At 38.4% G+C, this 19954-nt stretch overlaps 1 protein-coding gene across 12 annotated transcripts in view; it reads left to right on the plus strand.

The window, feature by feature from the left end:
- grip1 (glutamate receptor interacting protein 1) overlaps positions 1-19954 on the plus strand; it is a 309859-nt gene that overhangs the window by 211032 nt on the left and 78873 nt on the right. For 7 of the 12 annotated variants that reach the window (XM_088644623.1, XM_088644625.1, XM_088644621.1 and 4 more), the window contains one exon: positions 14321-14401. The exons of 3 other annotated variants lie outside the window; for them this stretch is intronic. In XM_088644623.1, the coding sequence (XP_088500749.1) occupies positions 14321-14401 (81 nt within the window). Of the gene's footprint in view, positions 1-7108; positions 7853-14320; positions 14402-19954 lie in introns of those variants that run through there. 2 more of the 12 variants (XM_088644627.1, XM_088644631.1) reach the window with 2 other exon arrangements.

Here is a 19954-nt window from a genome sequence, read left to right on the forward strand (position 1 = left end):
CTGTTCAGTGAAGCTGCTAAGTTCAAGAAGGTGCTGTAAAGCATCCAGGAAGGCAATCCTGCCAAATGCTTTTATATTTCCCTTTCTTTTAACACAGCTGAAAATATACTGATTCAATGTCAACATTGTTAAAAATAAATCTCCAGTTAGGAACTGGATTAGAGCAGAAAGGGGTGTTAATGAAGATGTCTTGATCTTCAGGAGAAATACCAGAGGCTGCAATGAAATGTTAAAAGAAAGAAATTGGCAGTGTGGGATAGGATCTAGAATTAAGTTTATTTTATTTAATCATAGTTGACGATCAACAAAAACTGAGTGCTTCTTTTATCTGATGTTCCAGTGTATAGTGCAAGACAGAGGTCTACAGGGCTGTAACTGTCACTAATCCACTAAGATTACTGGAAGCAAAAGGAAACAAAACCTGAAAAACATTGCAAATAATTTTTCACTTCACTGTAATGGGCCGGTTTATTCCCCAGGGGTGAAGGACTCTTAAAACGTCTTCTGTGCTGTGGCCATCATTTTGAACGCATGCAACCACATTACAAAATAAGCTCCATTAAGATGATAGAGTAGAGTCTCATGATGGAACTGACCTAGCAGGCAGAGCATAGTTTTACATTAATAGTAAAATAAACATCAGAAACTGGCCACACGTCAGTTGGCAAAGCCTCATTTGCAACTATGAGTGAGCAATGACCTGAGGCTACAGAGCTGAAAGGGGTAATATTAGCCATAGAAGAAATCCTGACAGACAAAATCACTCATAGATCACCTTCTGGGTTGTATTAGGGACTGATTCACATAGAGTACTGTACATAAAGATTTAATTCTGCAATACTTTCCCATCTATACAGCAAAAAAAGGTTTAAGTGCCTTCTTAAGATTTTGAGTGCAGTAACAATAGGAAGGCAAATGTTTGAATGACGATTATGCAGAAAGATTTCTGCATAACCTATTCTTCTAAGCCTGTTGTCTTCACATGTGGAAATATCTTTACCCTGGCATCTTGTGGATGTTTTATTCTTTTATGTTTCTGTTATTATTTATTACACTGTATGATGTCCTTTGGCTGTTGGTGTGTTATCAGCAAATCAAGACCTGCAGGAATTGATCCGCATGTGCAGAATTAATGTGGAGTGTCTGGTGCTCTTGGGCTCATAAAGCTTTCACTGGAGTTTTTGATTCACTCATTACTGCTTCAGTGAGTTCGCTCTTGCTTGTTGGCTGTTTTAGTGAAATAAAAATGGAAAAGAAGACAGAACATTTAGTCCCACTGCACTTGTTTTTTTTTCCCCCAGACTAAAGCTAGGGTGTGCAAGCTGTATTTTCGTACAGGTTGGCTATACCTACTGCACACCCAGCATCTTAAAGCCCACTTTTTCTTAGTTCTAATTTGATTTGCCTTCATTCACAAGAAACCTTACAAAATTAGGTATTTTCTTCTTTGTCATATACATAGGTTGACATTACCTAATAACAGGTAGTTTAAAAACCACCGTGTACCTACAATTTCCTGTAATAGTACATCTTCATTCTCAATTTGAAGTTACAGCTCTTTTTATATGGTAAGTTTCAGATATACTGTAACTGAGTAGACAGGATTGAAGAACTTAAAGACTGACTACAAAACACTAAAAGATTGTTCCTTCTGTCTTCTATTATATTGCTCATTTGGTTGCTACTGTATTAGCTTATTGAACTGAGGATCTTGTATTGCCTTTTGCTGAAGGCTCCCAGATTGTGATGCACAGTAAAAAAATACAATGTTCAGATTGACTATTTTTTCCTCACTGTGCACTAGCCGGTCTCTAACCCTGGTCATAGATTTCCCTGCACCTGCACTCTATTCTCTGAGCTACAATGCTTTTCCTGTGACAACCCGCTACTGCGCCATTCCAGCAGTTATCATCCACACCAGTTTCCAGTGATCATAAAGACCATGATCATGAAGACCAGCTTCCCTCCTTAGTTTTGAAACTCACTTCAGCCTGGGCGTTAACTTGGATCCTGTCATATTTGTTACCTCAAGTTTTGACTCTTGCTTTGTTCCTGACTTCAGAAAACTGTTTTTCTCTTGGATTTGACCCTTGCCTGTTTCTTGACCTCGTCTGTATACTGTAAGTGTTTCCCAGACTGTGACTCACCCCTGCTAGGCCATGGCCTTGTCTCCACTGCTGGCCTGATCCTGCCTCAAGATTCTACATAACCCTCACTCAGAGAATCTGTTTCAGCATTCTGTCTGGGAGTCTTGTCACAGACATCAAAATCCCTTTCTGTAAAGAAGTGCCTTACACAAATACTGTTTAGCTCATAGTTTATCATATTTATCTTTCAGTTTTTGGAAAGCATGATAATGGTTAACACTGTGTCATATCCCACCCTAAGCTAGTATAGTCCAAAGGATCTGTAAGCATGCCTTCTTAAACCCCATGTGAGAATGTGCATTCTACACCCATCACCAATAGCACAATAGTTAGATAATTGACACCCTGTGTGGCTAATTACCAAAATTAGATGCTGTGTGGCGACCTCTAGTTTCAGGTTGCTGTTATAGCAGCCCCTTCTTAAACCAGCCTAACACAATTATTGTCAGAATGATACAGTATACTGTATAATAAAACTGTATAATGAGTTTTTTGTACAATGTCTGAGGTGAAGGCAGAGCAGCTGTTAAGGGTCTTAGATTGAAATAATAAAGCTTACAGAGAGGAATTAATTTAGCCATCAGCAAAGCTTCGAAGGGCTCCTTAACTTATTAATTAGTAATCAGCTCATGGCATATTAAACCGAGTGGTTCCATTAAACAGGCATTTTATCGGTTGGCATGTCTCTTTACTAGGTTCGCTGATTGGCAGAGAAAATAATGAATCATCCAAACTTTTGTCTGAAATCAAATAATTACTGTTGGGTTTGTATATTCCGGTGACATAAAATTATAATTTGTTGTCTCTACCTCATCCAGTTGACATGAAGTGATGGCAGTACTGTCATTTACCATTATGAATACAAAAGCAGCACTTATTACTGTATTCCCTAATGACCCGATGTGATTAGAAATATGTTAAGAAATTATTTTGAGAAGAAAGCATTTGTGACTAAAGGAAAGCCTGGGATATGCCAAGATGACTTGATATGAGCCTGAACACTTTACAAGCTCTGCACCAATCAGTAGTGTATGTTTGAATACATGTAATACATGTTTAAAGCTTTATTAAATTATTTTTAGTTGTGCCTGATATGAGTTATGACAGAAATGCATTTGTGCTGAGTTGGCCTAGTATTTTGAATGTGTATTATGCAGGCTTGTGAAATCCAACGCCTCTAAGAACATCCCTGCATAACAGCAACCTCACTTAAGAAGCTGAGGTATTTATTTTTCTTACATGGCCTGATATTGTCCCAGGGGTGACCAACCACCATACCTGAAGAATTACAGGCCATCAGTTTCATAGGTCACCGTTAGGTTCAGTAATTTGTTAAAATTTGGAATACTTGTCTTATCACTTTATTCATCTACTCATTTAATTGGTTGAATGCAATCAGGAATGGCCAACTGTGGTTATTGAGAGTTATTACACGTTTTTTTGTTTTCATTGCAATTATTTTCTAAATTATGTGATTGAGAAAATCACTGGCTTAAGTTATCAATCTAAATTGTTCCAAGTGTTGAGAAACAAAAAAAAATTAAAACTGATGGAATGGTACTCTTCAGATGTACTGTGCTATGCCCTGACCTAACACTAAACATAACCCATGTCTTGAGCGGACACTAAAAACTATAATTCAAGTTGAAATATGGATTATTGTTATTGCATGGCATTTTCATTTTATCAATTCTAGTAATATTGACTAATGTAACCATTTAGGCAGAGCAGTGGCTATGTGGCTAAGGATCTGTACCTGTGGCTGGAAGGTTTCCAGTTCAAATCCCACAGCCGGCAGAGGAGTCCTACTTCACTGGGCCCCTGAGCAAGGCCCTTAACCCCAGCTGCTCCAGGGGCGCTGTACAATAGCTGACCCTGCGCTCTGACCCCAAGCTTCTCTCTCCCTGTCTGTGTGCCTTTGTGTCTCATGGAGAGCAAGCTGAGGTATGCAAAAAGACAAATTCCTAATGCAAGAAATTGTATAGGGCTAATAAAGTGATCTAAATTGTACAAAAACAATAATATTTATTCTTAAATTCTAAATATTAAATATTTACTAAATGTTAAATACTGACAACTAGAGGGCTTAATGTGCAATGCAGGTAAGTTTAATGCAAGATGCATTAAACTGATGAAAGAAGCATTTGCTTTGTGTGTTAAAATATGATCTTCATACTAGAATAATAACAAATTTCATTCATTTTTATAATAATAATAATTGCTTACACTTATATAGTGCTTTTCTGGGCACTCCACTCAAAGCGCTTTACAGGTAATGGGGACTCCCCTCCACCACGACCAATGTGCAGCAACACCTGGATGATGCGACGGCAGCCATAGTGCACCAGAACACTCATCACACATCAGCTATCAGTGCGGAAGAGAATAGAGTGATGAAGACAATTCATAGATGGGGATTATTAGGAGGCCATGATTGGTAAGGGCCAATGGGAAATTTGCCCAGGACTCTGGGGTTACACCCCTACTCTTTCAAGAAATGCCCTGGGATTTTTAATGACCACAGAGGGTCAGGACCGCAGTTTTACATCTCATCTAAAGACAGCGCCTGTTTACAGTATAGTGTCCCCATCACTGTACTGGGGCATTAGGATCCACATGGAATGCTGGGTGAGCGCCCCCTGCTGGCCCCACTCTTCCAGCAGCAACCTTAGTTTTTCCCAGGAGGTCTCCCATCCAGGTACTGGCCAGGCTTCAGTGGGTTGCCAGTTGTGAGTTGCAGAGTGATATGGCTGCTGGCCATTTGTGTCCTTTGTCTTGGAATTTTATGGTGGTAGTGGTAGTAATTTTATGGCGGACATGTTAGTTTTCAGGGAAAGAGAAATATAGAAAAAGGATGCGTGCCATACAGTGGTTATATTTTCGTAGCACCAGGATTTTTTATCATTAATTTTTCTAAGAGTTCAGGGATTGGATTGTTGCACCCACTAATTGCTCTCTGATGTTGCATATATTGCAGCAGACAAGCACAGGGATTTGATGCCTGTAGATATGAGCCATATGATCCTGTAAAACACAAATAATAATTGTAAATTGAATCAAGAAATTTTAAGGTCATTCAGCAACTTTTCAAAGCAAAGCTGAGAGCTCCATGAAATTCTATAATGAAACAGCTGTGTGAAATCATATTCAGTAGCTATCACTGTAGAACACTACAAAGAAAGTAAGCAAGTAAGTATGCTGTCGGATCTTGGTCAAAGAGTAGCCATTTGCGCAATTCTTATTAAAGACACCAGACAGTTGTATAGGATGGGATTAACTCTGGCAGTACTGTCGTGAAAGAGAAGGAAACATTTAAAATTGTAGCTTATTTACTTACTGTATACATTATGTTTCTCCCTGTCACTGTCATCTCTAAAGCTCTGTCATTCTATAGCTAATGTATAGTGTTCTTCTAAGCAGTTTGCCACAGAGCACTTTCCACAATTATGTAACAGTTAACAATGTTGTATCGCAGCAGGAATGTGCTTCCTGCTGTTTCAGGTTAGCTATTATTATTAAGGCTGTTTTGTAACAACAGATGTGAAATTGTTGACTTCACCATCGATTCATAACACCTGGTTGACACTGAAAAGAATGCAAAGCGTTTAATTAAGTGTTTGGTCAGTGAAACAGGTATGCCTCCCCTATCCTGTCAAGCAGTCATTATAACAAATAGAATTCTTCTAGAATGAAGTGGAGTCTTTTCTAATTTGTTTTGTGTAGTCATACTTAGCAATACAGTCCTTTTAAAATGAACACCTACAACATGGTGATATTCCCAAGTTTGGCTATCTCTTGAAGACTCAAGGCAAGACACCACACAATCCTGATACCTTTTTCTGTATGGTGTGTCTTCATGTCAAGCTGCTCTTTTCGACCTGATGAGGCTCTCTGCCTGGAATCATAAAAGCTGTTTCTCTTCAGTTTTTTTTATTAATCACTGTAGAACCAAAATGTTAACAACGGAATGTATTTGTTTATTGTGTGTGCTTTTCCGGCAAAAGTCCTGTTTGTCTTCCTCCTGGTGTAGCCACAAAGGCTCGTCTTTCTGTCATGCTTAATCAGCCAAAATAGAGTCAGAGAGGTACGGTTAACTGATCTTTGCCAAATTACTCAAGGTAAACCTCTGAGTTTTAATGGAAAAGCTTTTTGCCATTTCCAGGCCAAGGATAGTGATGTTCTCAACTAAATATAATATGAAGCGACTGCTTGAGCTGCCAAAGTAAAATCCAAGAGGTATTAATCACAGGAGATGACCTCCTCTCGCTCCCAGTGTGAACGTGGCAGGACTGTCAGGTTTGAATGGCACCAGCCTATGCTGGCGTTTGTCAGAATCAAGTACCTCCCACCACGGCTATTTTGAGACCTGCCCCTATCTGTTTTTTCAGCCATTGCAAGTTAGACATAGAATCAAAACATAACCTGAGTCCTCTTGCATAACTATCGTTTCCTTTTTAGTGTGTGTGGCATTCATGTTCTGCACTTCTTGCTGGTCGGTGGTGCTTTCTTGCAAGACAGAAATCTTTTTTATTCAGATAAGCAAACACCGTCAGTCAGGAAAACAGCAATTGAGCAAACACGGAAAGTTAAGAGATTTGTCTTTTAGGAGTTTTTTTTAAAATAAGATCTCAAATAAAAGACCAATAGTAAAAGGTAAAAGTTTAATAAGAAAGCACTGGCAGCATGCTGATTTGCAGTGCATCTGTGTTTCGCTCTTTTTGAATGCTATTTTTATCCGTCACCACTGTGTATTTCTTAAGGGGTGGAGATTCAAAATTCAGGCGTTTATCAGTGTACAAACCCCCTGTTGTGCTCAGGGCTGGCACATGGAAGTGCATTAATTAGCTTCTTGTGAGTACTTTATCATGGTTCCATTAGATATCTAGAGTTTTCTTTTCCCCTGCTGTGTAAGATGAGCCAGGAGTAACAGCTCACATCTCCACTTCTTCCTTCCTAAATGAGCTTGGTCATATGCATGACTGGGTATAGTGTGACCCGACAGCCTGACAGCACTGGTGTGTTTTCTGAAGGCTGCAGCACTGGGGTTTCTGTTTTCAGAAAAAAACGTGTTTCGTCTGGGGAAATACTGGCTCCGTTTTCTCTTTTTTTTTTAACCTGCTTAATTAATATAATTTGAAATGCATGCACATGGGCTGAGCGTATGTCGTGGTGCTAACTGATCGGACTCCTAGGTTGAGCTCCATTGAAGGGACTGTGGAAATACTTCTCATACCAGCGTGCGCAGCCAGGTGATTGTAGCGCCTGCGCTGCTGGAATTCAGCTTCTCCCAACCACTGTGTGAATCGTTTTTGCGATCGCTTCAGGGGACCCTGGCATTCTTATAAATGCAACCATGGAAATGTGGAGCCTCAGCCAAATTTCTGACCGCTTAGTCTAGGAGCTAAATTAAAAACGCTCTGCTCCACTGGACATACAAGCACTTCCCCAGGTTCTTCCTTGAACGAGCTGTATGCTGCAGCTGGAGTGAGCAGCCTTCCTAAGCAAAAGGACAGACAAAACTATGGTTTGTAGGGATTCTGCCAAGGAGTCGGGAATACACAGCAGTTCAGCAGCTGGTCTCTATGGCAGGGCGCTCCTAGTGCCCTGGTGTTGAATGGATTCACAGCAGGGCAGTCTCACCTGCTAGAGGGAGAGTGCCATGGCTTTCCTGTGTGGAGTCAGTAGCGCTTTCCATAATGATGAGGGTGAGTACGGAAAAGGCTGAAAACTTGGGAAGGAACTCAGGGAACAGAGTGTTTTCGTGTGTTTCGTTGGTTGACTTTGTAAGTCAGCTTCTCAGACCTGTGTGTCTGCCTTGAAGTGATGATAGAAAAAAAGCTAAATGACTTTCATGTGTAATGAAAACCCACCAGGGATAGAAAACCATTTGTAAGATGTCTTTTCTCTGCATTATTAACAGCTGCATTTTTTACATTATTTGCAGAAGCGCAAGCTGTCATTCAGTGAAAAAGGAAAATTGAATTTGCACCCTACGTCTGTGCAGCGATTGTGGTTTACCTGCACACCAAGGGAGAGGATGTTTGAGCTCCAGTCATTCTGTCACTTGCTGGGATGGGATATGCCTAGGTTTAGATGCAATAGATTATAGGCTGGTTTAGATGCAAATTATATTTTATAATAAATAAAGTGCGATTCATCTAGTTCAACCATTTATTTGGTTCTTGTTTTATGAAAGGTCTTTTGATTATGCTCAAAGCATTTTCTGATATGTTTGAGAGAAAAGAAAGTCATTACCCCTGTTTGGTTGTTGTGGGTGAGATTTGGAATTATAGTGATTGAAGGAATACATTTCCCTGCACTTTTTATAGTCAGCAATACTGGAGACGGCAATCATCCAAAACTGAAAAATTACATGGGTTAATATCCCTGGATATTGACAGACAGGTACCACTTGGTGACTTACTGTACCTTCAGCCCTTGCTATGTACTATCTCTTAATTAATCCAACTGGTCAGCTTCCAAGTTAAACCATTTTTAAAAAGAAACACGCATTCCTTATTTCTCAGAATATACAACGTTTGCATCAAATTTTAGTTACAAAATGGATGCTTTAAACTGGATGCAAGTGTTTATTTTTTATGTGGGTTCCTCTGTGTTCTGGTTGGGGGGGAGGGTTAGCAAATTTACTGTAGTCGTTGGATTCTGCAGCTTCCTTATGTTTTAGCAGCCCATGTGCGCTCTGATGTAACTGGGTAAAAAAAGCACCAGCATCTTAGCAATAACCTGCAAAGCTCAGCAACACCGCTTTAGACTTCCAAAATCGAATGCAGGTATAAATGTGTTTATATAAATATAAGCTTATATTACACGTACTGTACTGTATGTGTGTGTAGGCCATGTCAGCAGATCATTGAGAATCTTTGGATGGCACTGTGGGCTTCCTGCAGTTTTCTTGGGTCTTGGCATGAAAGGAAAATGTACAGCAAATTCTTCCACTTCCCACAGGAAATGAGAGGCAGAATGTGTCCAGCAGCGAAATGACCGCTGCAGCGTTTGCGGGTGGTATTGCAGTCTGAAGTGGAACCTGGAAGGCTTCCACTCACATCAGCTTGAATGCACTAAAGTGCAGTGTGAGGCTCTTGAGAATAGCCGTCTTGCTGTAAAGCTTCTTGTCCCATGTGGTGCTGGAGAAGTGCATTCAGTTCTCTTTTTGCAGCGGAATGACGTCTGCTAAAATAAGGCCATGGATGAAGTCCACAAAAAAAAAAAGACCTTGAAATAGTGTAGGTTGATTTATTACAGAAATTGCTTGTAACTTTTTTTGTACCTGTCACAAATCTCCTCTTTTCAAGCTTTGTATACAGTTGAGCTTACTGTGCTTGAATTAAAGCAGTGATTTAAATCGATGCAATTTTATATTGTTCTTTTTACTATCTTTTTCATGTCAGTTTTTAAAGAAAATACACGAGAGGTACTTTTAAAAACCTTTCATTAACCCATATGGTTTAATCGTTTGCCGCCTTTGAATCTGTGTACTGTGGATTTAATGTTTTGACAGAGAGAAATGTATCAAGAGTGTCAGACAAACATAAGAGTTTATATGTTGGCTCTACCCATGTACTTAATGGGGACTTATTTCTTCTTGAATGGAGTTTGGAGTGCTGCTGGAGTATCATTCTAAAACAGAGGTAATGGTACCATTACATCTCTCAAATTACTGTATGTCTATGTTTTGAAATTGTTTAGTTGAAAAAGCTTCAGGACATTAATTAATTAAACCAGGTGACATTAATTTCTATTGGTCTTTTCACTTCTCTTTGAATTAGTGCTGTTATTACTCCAGTTATCTTGCTAAAGTATTGACCTATTACCATTGCAAAGAGGATGAATACAAATGTTATTGATGAAACCAACATATTTGAGTTAGTGATGTTTTTACATACATTTGAATTCATTCACACAGGGAATTGTTCAGTGTGATCATAATCCTAATATATTCAAAATGTGTATAGAGAGCATGATTTTTACAGTATCTTGATAAAATAGGACAGCTTTGAAAGGGGGTGAATACATTTGCAAGTCACGGTAGATATAGCATTCAAGTACTGTAGCTCATACAATATGAAATGCATATTCAAGCCCGTTCAACTTCTCAGTGAATAATAAATCAAAAGTCCATATGTACTCTCAAGTATCAGAGTACTGTATACTGTAATTGTTCCTTTAGCCTTGTGAATTTGAATGCCCTTAATTAAATGATCATCTGCAGTGCCTGAGATGGCTTTAAGATTTGCTGTACTGGCAGGGCATGTGAAGTCTTCTCATTTTTTGGCGACTGATTTGAATTGGCTGCAGACAAGACCTGTGCATGTTGTTTTGCAATTGTTTTCACTTTAGACGCGAAGCTGCTACCATGCTGACTTTTGGACATGTGGAAACTGTTGAACTCCAAGCCTGTTTTGGCAATACGTAAAGCTGTATTTTGAAAAGAGGGTAGGGGGATGCGGAAAACATTCACCACCTTGGGTAAGTGCGAAGGTGTGTTGGCTAACAGCAGAACTGTTGCAGAGCGAGAGATTTCCCAGATCTGAAATTGTGACTTGTCCGCCACTTTTTAGCCAACACAACAGTCCAAGCTGGTGTGAGGGAAAGAGGGATGTTCACAATCTGTGTTTGTGTTTTTTTGCTCTGGACAGGCTCAGAAGAAATCAAACAAATCTGGTGATTCCATGCTGATTTGTTTTCTTTTTATAAAAGTCTGCTTCCCCATCTAACCTCGTCAGTCGAGCGAGCATACTAAATGAGGCAGATTTTTCAACATGCCTAAAACGTCAGAAATTGATGCACTTAGTGATAAATAGTGATAAAGCAAGTAAAATTGCTCAGAACTGTCTTTAGTGAATGCAAATGCAAAGGTTTTTAAAATGGTTAATTTGTAGATGCAACTACAATATGTTCACTACCAAAACTAAATGCAAATGATAAGGCACTGTATGTGCCTTTACCACATGCATTCCAAATACTCTTCCATACAGCAGATATCAATTATATTAGTCCAGGGTTTCTCCACCCTTTTCCTGGACACTCATCTGCAGGTTTTTTGTTCCAGCTGAGTTCTCAGTTACACAATTAAACCCTCACATGACATGATAATAGGATTTATTTGAACTGTTGGACTTTTTTTGTTGGGCTCTCAAACTTGTTGATTGCCTTTTAACTATTTCAATTTGTAAGTGAGATAAAATCCCAAATCCTGGAGTAGAAACAAACTTTCAAGTATTGCAATCAAGCAAGTTCTTACTTCAAATAAAGCTTCAATTAGCTAATTAACTTGGGCTGGAATGAAAACCAGCAGGTGTGTGTTTCTAAGAAGCAGCAATAGGGAACCCCTGAATAAGTCTATATGACGAATCTCCAGTCCTGGTCCAGTGAGTGTGCCTACTGGTTTTCTAGGTCTCTTTAAAGCACCAGCACCCGTAGAATGGGCCGTAATTATTAAACATGTCTAGTTTAGCCAAAAAGTGAAAGGTTTCAGCTCATTGTGAACCCAGTTGGACAGAAATCTGACACCAGCCCTCCATGACCCAGGATTGAGAATCCCTGGTCTACACAAATATTGCTACAACTTTTTTATTATTATTACATTGTTAGAGGCCTTTATTTAACATTACATAAAGGTAGTACAATTTATGCAATAACAACACTATAATCATATATTTAAGAAGTACCAGGTGTTTACCAATATAGGAAGCAAAGTGCATGATATCACTTATATAGGAAGCACTTTGCATGATACAATCTTTCTGTTGTGTTACAATTGTATATCAAAACTTGTACCATCTGTGCAAGGTATTTATTGTCATTATCTCAGTTGGTAATGTATTTAAATGGCAGAATATTTGAGTCTGATTGAGTTCAATGCAAGGAAATTGACAGGGATATAAATTGCAAATTGTCTCCTGATGAACCGGGGCTTAAAAGAGCTGTATACAACTTCTGCTAATTATTGCATTTGAAATGTTTTTGAAGCTTTCCCAAATTTTAAAAACAAATGAAATTATTTGTAGTTCAGAATATGCAAATATTGTGTCAGTGTGGTTTGCAATGCAAATTTCACAGATCACATTTTAAATGCAAGGACATTTGCGTTGCACAGAAGTTGACTGTGAGTTCTGATTTTATTTTTGTCTGATTTAATTTTTCTGTTTCTGATCTTTTTTTTTTCCCAAACACGGAGAACTTTCCCTAAGTCATATTCTAATATAAAATGATATTTACTTTATTCCATTAAGATTGAATTCAATTCAGTAAATTATTGAGAACCAGAATAACATTCTGACCAAGTCTCTAGTTCAAGTGCATCCTTGTATACTGTATAAAATAATACATTTGTGGTGAAAATCTGAATGTGCGGCCTCTTTAACACTGGTTCAGTCGGTTGCATTTTGTTGCATCCCAAGTAAAATCTTTACTTAAAACGTGAGGTAGAGTTGCTTTGAGGCTGTCCTGATTTGTCATGGAATGACCTTGGGCTGCATTGGATGAACTGTGTCCAGATATTTACTGCTTGGAAATGACTCTTGCTTCAACATAAATTGATTTCAATTGCATCTGAATTAAGAACGGTGATGAGGGGCTGATTAATTTTCTCAGTGTAATGCTCCCCAGTGACCCATTTCCATCTCTGCTGACAAATGTCTCAACTCGCGCCAAGGAGCAGGGCTGTAAATCGTCTGACTCCTGAAGGTGACGGAGAAGCTTCAGGACAAAGTCTCATCAAGATGGGTAGAGACTGAGCAGCCATCTCTCTTCACTCCTACAATACCTTCAGACCCACTATGCTTTGTTCCCAGTGATCGGCTAATTGCTCGTCAGCCTTCAGCACATCGTTATGTTTCTGATCGAGGGCAGTGAAGAGTGGAGGGTCTCTCTCTCTCTTTTGTACTACTGCTCTGGATAACTTATAATGTGTTCAAATATCCATCAAGAGAAAACCAGCATCAAATACAGTATGTACAGTACCTCTTTACTCATCCAGATGCAGATTTAAATAGCTATAGAAAAAGAAATGTGATTCAGCAAGTCCCAAAGAAAAAAAAATGTCATTATTATCAGATTAATGCATTTATTACACAAGCACAAATACTTTATACTTTTTATCTGGCAATGATGCAGAACTAAATAATAACATCATTCTTAATATTCAAGGATGTAGTTTTTCATCATTCAATTGGCAGCAAATTTTAATCCTTTTCAACTCCTGATACTGTCTAAAGTCTTTGAGGTTTTGAATAACTTTTAGGCTATGGATTATGGTGGGATGTGTATAAGATTAAGTCTTGAATTTGGATTATTCATCACATTACTAACCTGTTTATTTGACTCAATCTCCATCCCAGTGAAAATATATTGAAATACATGGCAGACTAATTTGTTCCAGTTGTACACTTTCATGTCCAGGGAACCTTCAATGCTTTTGTGCGTCGTTCGTAAGTGTCCCTCTTGGGTTCTCCACACTCATTTTTGTGCAGTAGAGATTTGCTCTTGACAATTAAAAAGACCATCCTAATAAAAAACAAAAAATCCTTTAGAAACTGGTCATCCAGTGCAATGTGGGAGTAATCGTTCTTCCCGTCTACCTGCAAAAGCAGGGTCAGTTGTTGAGCTTTTAGCATTAGGTGTGAACTAATTGTGAAGCTCAGTGTGGGTAATATTGTTATAAATAAGTATAAATATAAAGTCCAACACTATATTTCTTCAGTATTATAACTTCAGTATAAGCCTTTAAAAGTTCAAAAAGTTTTAATCAAAGGTGTTATTCAAATAAATATGGTGTTACCAAATGTTTTACATCCTATGACTGTTGCAGTGCAAAACACCATGGTATTTAAATTTGATTTTTCTCCTTGAAGTAAAGAAGCCTGTTAAATTATTTATCCTAAGATGCCTCACGTGTTATGTTTAGTGATTTTAAGCTGTTTTAATTTCAAAGAAATTAAAAACTGATGGACTGAGTTGTGGATGGGCATACTCTTCTTGGTTTTGTTATAAAATCATCCTGTTTTATTTTTTCTAAAGAGGATGTGTTAATACCATATACTGTAAGTCCTTTTTTAGTTCCAGAAATTATGTAAAAAATAAGAATGACTTGTATTGCTTACCTCATACATTGTACCCCTAAAGACATACTGAAAACGTTGTCTCGCCTGCAGATGAAGGGCCATACACCAAGCCATCCAACCCATCCAAACCTCCTGATGGAGCGCTGGCTGTCCGCAGGCAGAGCATACCAGGTAGGATTTGGGTGTTTAAGATGTGCTTTGCTTTTGCTTTTCTCTTCTGGGCTGTAGAGGCAACACTCTGCAAGCTCTGTAGTGCAGTGCAAGTACATTCCATTCATGTACTGTATGCTTTCACCGGATAGCTGCATCAGGGTGAAACCCACACTCAGATGTGTGCCTGGGCTCTCTGTTTTCAGAAGTGTACGCTCAGGCAGCTCTAACTGTCCTCTCTTCAGGTGATGGCAATGAGAGGCTTCTTTTTAAGTAGCGTGTGATATAAACATGTCATTGTCCATTTATGATTACACAATTGTCTCAGAAGTAGGTATTCAGTAATCTGCTTATAATTAAATGTACGAGGCTGTAATACAGTTTTTTCTGTTGTGTTGCATAAAAAGATATGACAGATATTGCATATTACAGAAGCATCTAAGTTTTTAGTCCAGCAAACCTGTCTTTGAAGTAGTGGTTCCAGGCAGGCAGCTCTCACTTGTTGGTTTATGAAAACCAGACACTGCTAAGCAGACTTCCACATCCTCCAATAGGCACAGTTTTTCATCCAACAGTACTTCAGCATTCACATTTGAAAATTAAGCATCTTAAATAATGCTATTTACTTTGAAGTCTTTGAAGTACAATTTCAAATATATTTTGCCTATTTAGGGTACTAAAATTGTTAATTTTAACTGTTTTATTTAATCATTTTATTAACAAAATTATTTATTTATACTTTAAAAACATTTTATTTAGAAATCCATTACATTTAATTTCATTTTATTTTTTTCCACCCTGTACAGTATCTTTGTTTTAAGGACTTTACCGATGTTACACAACATACAGTAAACATAAGGTACAGAATAAGACAACAGACATTTTATTGACTTGCTTAGCAACTGTGAGATAATGGTGTCACGGTGATAAATGGTAACTGGAAGAACACTGAGACAAATATTGCTCCGTGGTCGGTCCTTCATTTCAGCGTGCAAACTGGTGTGCACAGGATTTTGTCTTACTGTATATATTTGGTCCAATTGCCAGCTGTTTGCTGCACCAAGCACATTACAGAAATTATTTGTCCTAAATTAAGAAGTGGTATATATTCTTGGGGCATACTAAACCAAAAATGGAACAAATGAAAAGCATGTAAATCAAGAACTGCCTGTACTTACTGTATGTTGTCTAGTCTATAATCTTTTATACACGCTGAAACTATCATGGCCTAATAATAACAACAATAACAAAAGTATAATAACAGTAACCTAATAACAGTACTACTATAGTTAGCATATCTTATCAAACCTTGAAACTTAACTGTAACAATTTTGAAACAGAGAAGGTACCCAACGTCAATAACCTGTGCCACCTTGATGCATCTCAACTGCCCCCTTGTTGCTTAAAAATCTTAATTTTTAAAGTCATAGGCCTACAGTGTCCTCTCTGAGCTATATTTTAACATATCTAAAACATACAGAATGAACAAAAGTACTGGTGAATTCAAAGATTACCCTACTGACTTTGATAGCTAAAATGTTTGTGACTCCTGTACTGCAATTGCAGTAGATTAAATTAAGGAAATGTTACTGCTTTTTATATACTCTAGAGAATATGCTCCATAACCTGGATCACATGAGTATTTTTAAATGTTTTAAATAAAACTACTGTACATGCCAAGTTTATATTTTCCATAAAGTTGCAAAAATCTCACATTATTACATTATAAAACGATGAAAGGAGCACTTTTAATCTCAAACTAGAACACATCATGACATCTACATATAGTGATGCATTGAAAAATTCCTATTTTAATTAAATTTATAACGAGGGTCAGTGTGCTTCCCTCACCAAAGCCCAGCTGAAAACATATGACATACTGTACAACATACAGTACTAAGAACAAATTTCATACCCACAGTACGGGCTTTCAACAGTTTGACTGCTGAGTGCCAATTGTAGCAGCTCTTTGTCAGAAACACTGGATGAGGAAAAAATCGATTCACAAAAAGATATGATAGTTGCGTATAAGCAGTAAAAAACATTCTCAAGTAAGGAATGTTTATGTTAAGAAACAAAGGAGCACAAAGATTAAACAGGATGTCATGTTTCTCAAACAGCTGTCGTTTAATTGAACTTCCCTCTATCAGCCACAAAACATATAACCCCACCAAAAAAATATATTTTTTGAATTTCCATGATGCTTGCTTTTGCATGTCCTAACTTTGTTAAGAGCTATTTACTAATATCAATATATGTATCAATAAATAAAGTTTGTACTGTGGAGGCATTTGACTTACACAAATCAAGTGCTGACAAAGATGTGAAAAGGTGACAATTTCTGGTTGAAATTCGGTGGATTAAAATCCCTTTATTACATATAATTTCCTTGGCATATAATACTTCCCCTACCAGGCATACAGTACAAACTGTAGTTTATATAAAGGTTATCTTATCTAAAATATATGGAGAATGTCAGTACTTCAGATTTTCTTGTGTATTTCTCAGTGTCAGTGAACAGGGTGAATTGTGTTTTGCAATCAATGTGTTATTGACAAGTGCCATCTCCTGTTAAGTGGCATCTGTCGGCTTTAACATATTCAAGGATTTACAGTCCCTTGAGTACCTACTTTGTCAGTGTTCACACCACAGCATTGACATACAGCCAGGGAGGTGTAGGTGAGAGGAAGCTGGAAGACCAACAGAAAACCCGCAGGGATACAGGGGGTAACATACAAATTCCACATAGCAGGAATCCCCACCTAGACTTGAACCCATGACCCAAGAGCTGAGGGAGCAGCACTGACCAGAATGCAATCCTGCTTTCCAGATCCAACTTATGCTTATTTTGCTTTCCAACACCCACAGCTTTACAGAACAGCAGGAACATATTATAACAAAACTAATCAACCTCACCGCTGGAGTAAGGATACCGAGGCCTGCTTGTTGTGTAGTCAACCTCTTTTGCGAGGTCCAGGAATTCACAAGATGTGAACTGCGGGCCGTCTTTTGTAATCAGTGTTTCTGGAAGGCCATACCTGGTGAAAACAGCTTTCTGTCTTTCTACAGTTGTTGATGACATGAGTATATACAGTATACTCAAAGAATTCCAATAACACTCATTTACATTCCTCCAGCGGAAAGTGTCTGTAGCAGCATGCTGCCATTGTCTTGATGGAGATGCTGTCATCTTCAAGGGCTCTGCTCTTATTTCTGATTTCTGAGCACACCTTTCCTCTAGTTCACATATCTGTCTTGCAGTACTCAGATACCATACAGTATGGTCTCTTGAGCTGCTACAATGCATTCATTCCCTGATGGCCTTGGTGAATCCTGTTAAGCATGGCTGGTCACATCAGCTCTGGAAACACCTTTCTCTACCATATGTGTGTCAATTTTTTTTTCTGCCTAATACCGGAGAAAGGGAGTTGGAAATCCCATTCTCTTCATATGCCAGGTTTCTCAGTCTATTTTTTTCAGCAGTTTGATTGAGTTGATATTCCCTTATCTACAGTACATACATTGTTTTTGTTGCTGGTATATGTTGCAAAATATGCCTAATACAGTTTTTGAGCGCTTGAAACGCAATGTTCATCTGTTTTATTTCTGTTGTTGCAGCTCTTTGTGGTAATGCCATAATAGTGCATCTACTGCTGTTAAATATGTTCATGGCTCAGGCATGTATAATTGTGTAACAGAATCTTGGAATCCTAATCTTAATCTGAGTCTTAGAATTCGCATGGTAAATTGTTCAGCAGTCATTGATCCTGGCAGTGAGATCAATGTCTTATGATCTGTCCTGATAGTGAAGTCTAATCCCAGTAGGCCTGTCTCTATGTTTGTGCTTATTTGGATTCTTTACATGAAGTTTGTACTGTACTGTATGTACTCCCCATGAAAAGCGGGCTTTCCCTTTTATGCTCCTGTTTCCGCCCACAGTCCAAAAACATACTGGTAGATTAGTTGGCTCCTGGGAACACTGGCCCTGGTGTGAGAGTGTGTTTGTATCTGTGTTTGCCCTGCAATGGACTGGCATCAGTTCTGGGGTGTACCCCACTGCTTGCCGAGATAGGCTCCGGCTCCCCCATGACCCCGGGTGTGATAAAGCAGTTAGAAAATGGATGGGAGGACTCTGTGTCAATGAAATGACACTGAAAAGATCCCAGGTATATCTGAAAGGTCTTTGCAAAGTGTATTTTGCAAAATCTTCCTGTGGCATCAAGTTTCGAGAAGACCACAGCACTTGTTGACTGTATTCATACTCTCTGGCAGGGGGCACATTCCACTACTGCCCGGTGGCTCTGCTAAGTTATTAATTTGTCCACTTTAGCTGTGTACTGCTCAGACCTGCTGTTTTTTTTATTTTCTGCAATGGTGTCTACAATTGCCCTCAGCTCTTCAACTTCCTGTGTTTTGTATATCAGCCTACTGTTGTTATCCTTGTGACATGTCTTTGTGTTGTGTGACTGGCATGACTGCCTTCACTGGCTTCCTTCTGAGTCAAGTTGCCAAGTTGTCCTGACAAATGGCAGTCTCATATCCCTACTACAGTTCTGTCTCTGCTCATTTTGTCTGCAGCTTCCTGTATTTACAGTGCTCTGCTAGTCTGAGAACGTATGTTATAAAGCACCCTGCTGTCTCCCCCAGCTCCTTGCAGCACTTATTGAATTTTATGTTTTGTAAATAACGTGTTTCCTGACAGAGTGCTCTCCTGACATTTTTATCATTTCATTGTACTGTACTGTATTTCTTGCTGATCTGTCAGAGGGAGAGTATGCTGGATGTGATCTACCTTGTCACCCATAAGGAGCAAATTGATTTGATATGCTTGCTCTTTCTCAGATAAGCTAATAGGATAAATGCCTTTTAGTACTACAAGTGCTACACGTTACATTAATACTTACTGTTTAACAACAGGTACAAATTTCAATGGATTTTTTGTGTCATTCCATGCAGCTTCTGAACGCTTTTTTCTATGATAACAACCCTTGTCCATTTTATCCATTTTAAGCAGAATTATGTTCTGCTTATTAAGTTCAGTAGAAAGTGATGTGTATTTCATATTATTTGCGGAATCAATTTATGCACCCGTGCTGCTGCAGTGTACTGGTAGATCTTATCATTGTAATTAATGTGTTTTATTATGATTGTTTCCATTTGAAGTGATACTTGTCAGTATCAAATATTTTAATGGGGAACATCAGAAACAGCAGTACTGAATGAATTGTTTAAAGCAAAAAAGTGTTTGCTTGCCATGACTCTATCCCATCCCCTAAGTATGTTCTATCTAAATTAGACACTCACGTGTTGCATACACAATGACCAGCTGAGTTAATTACACAAGATTTAATGAGACCAAAGCTGCAGATTACATATAAATAGAAAAGGTCTGAGCAGTTTGTGCTACTCAGTTTGTTAAAGGTGTTGTATTCAGTGAAACCAAGTTTAGAAAACCTTGTCAAAATGTTTTCTGCTATTCTATGCTTTTAAAAACCGAATTTTCTGAATCGTCTCAGATCATAATGTCGGTGCCTTTCAGACAAAAATTGCATACACATCACACACGTTTTATCC

This window comes from Lepisosteus platostomus, chromosome 9 (assembly GCF_059453375.1).
Source record: "Lepisosteus platostomus isolate fLepPlt1 chromosome 9, fLepPlt1.hap1, whole genome shotgun sequence".
NCBI lineage: Eukaryota > Metazoa > Chordata > Actinopteri > Semionotiformes > Lepisosteidae > Lepisosteus > Lepisosteus platostomus.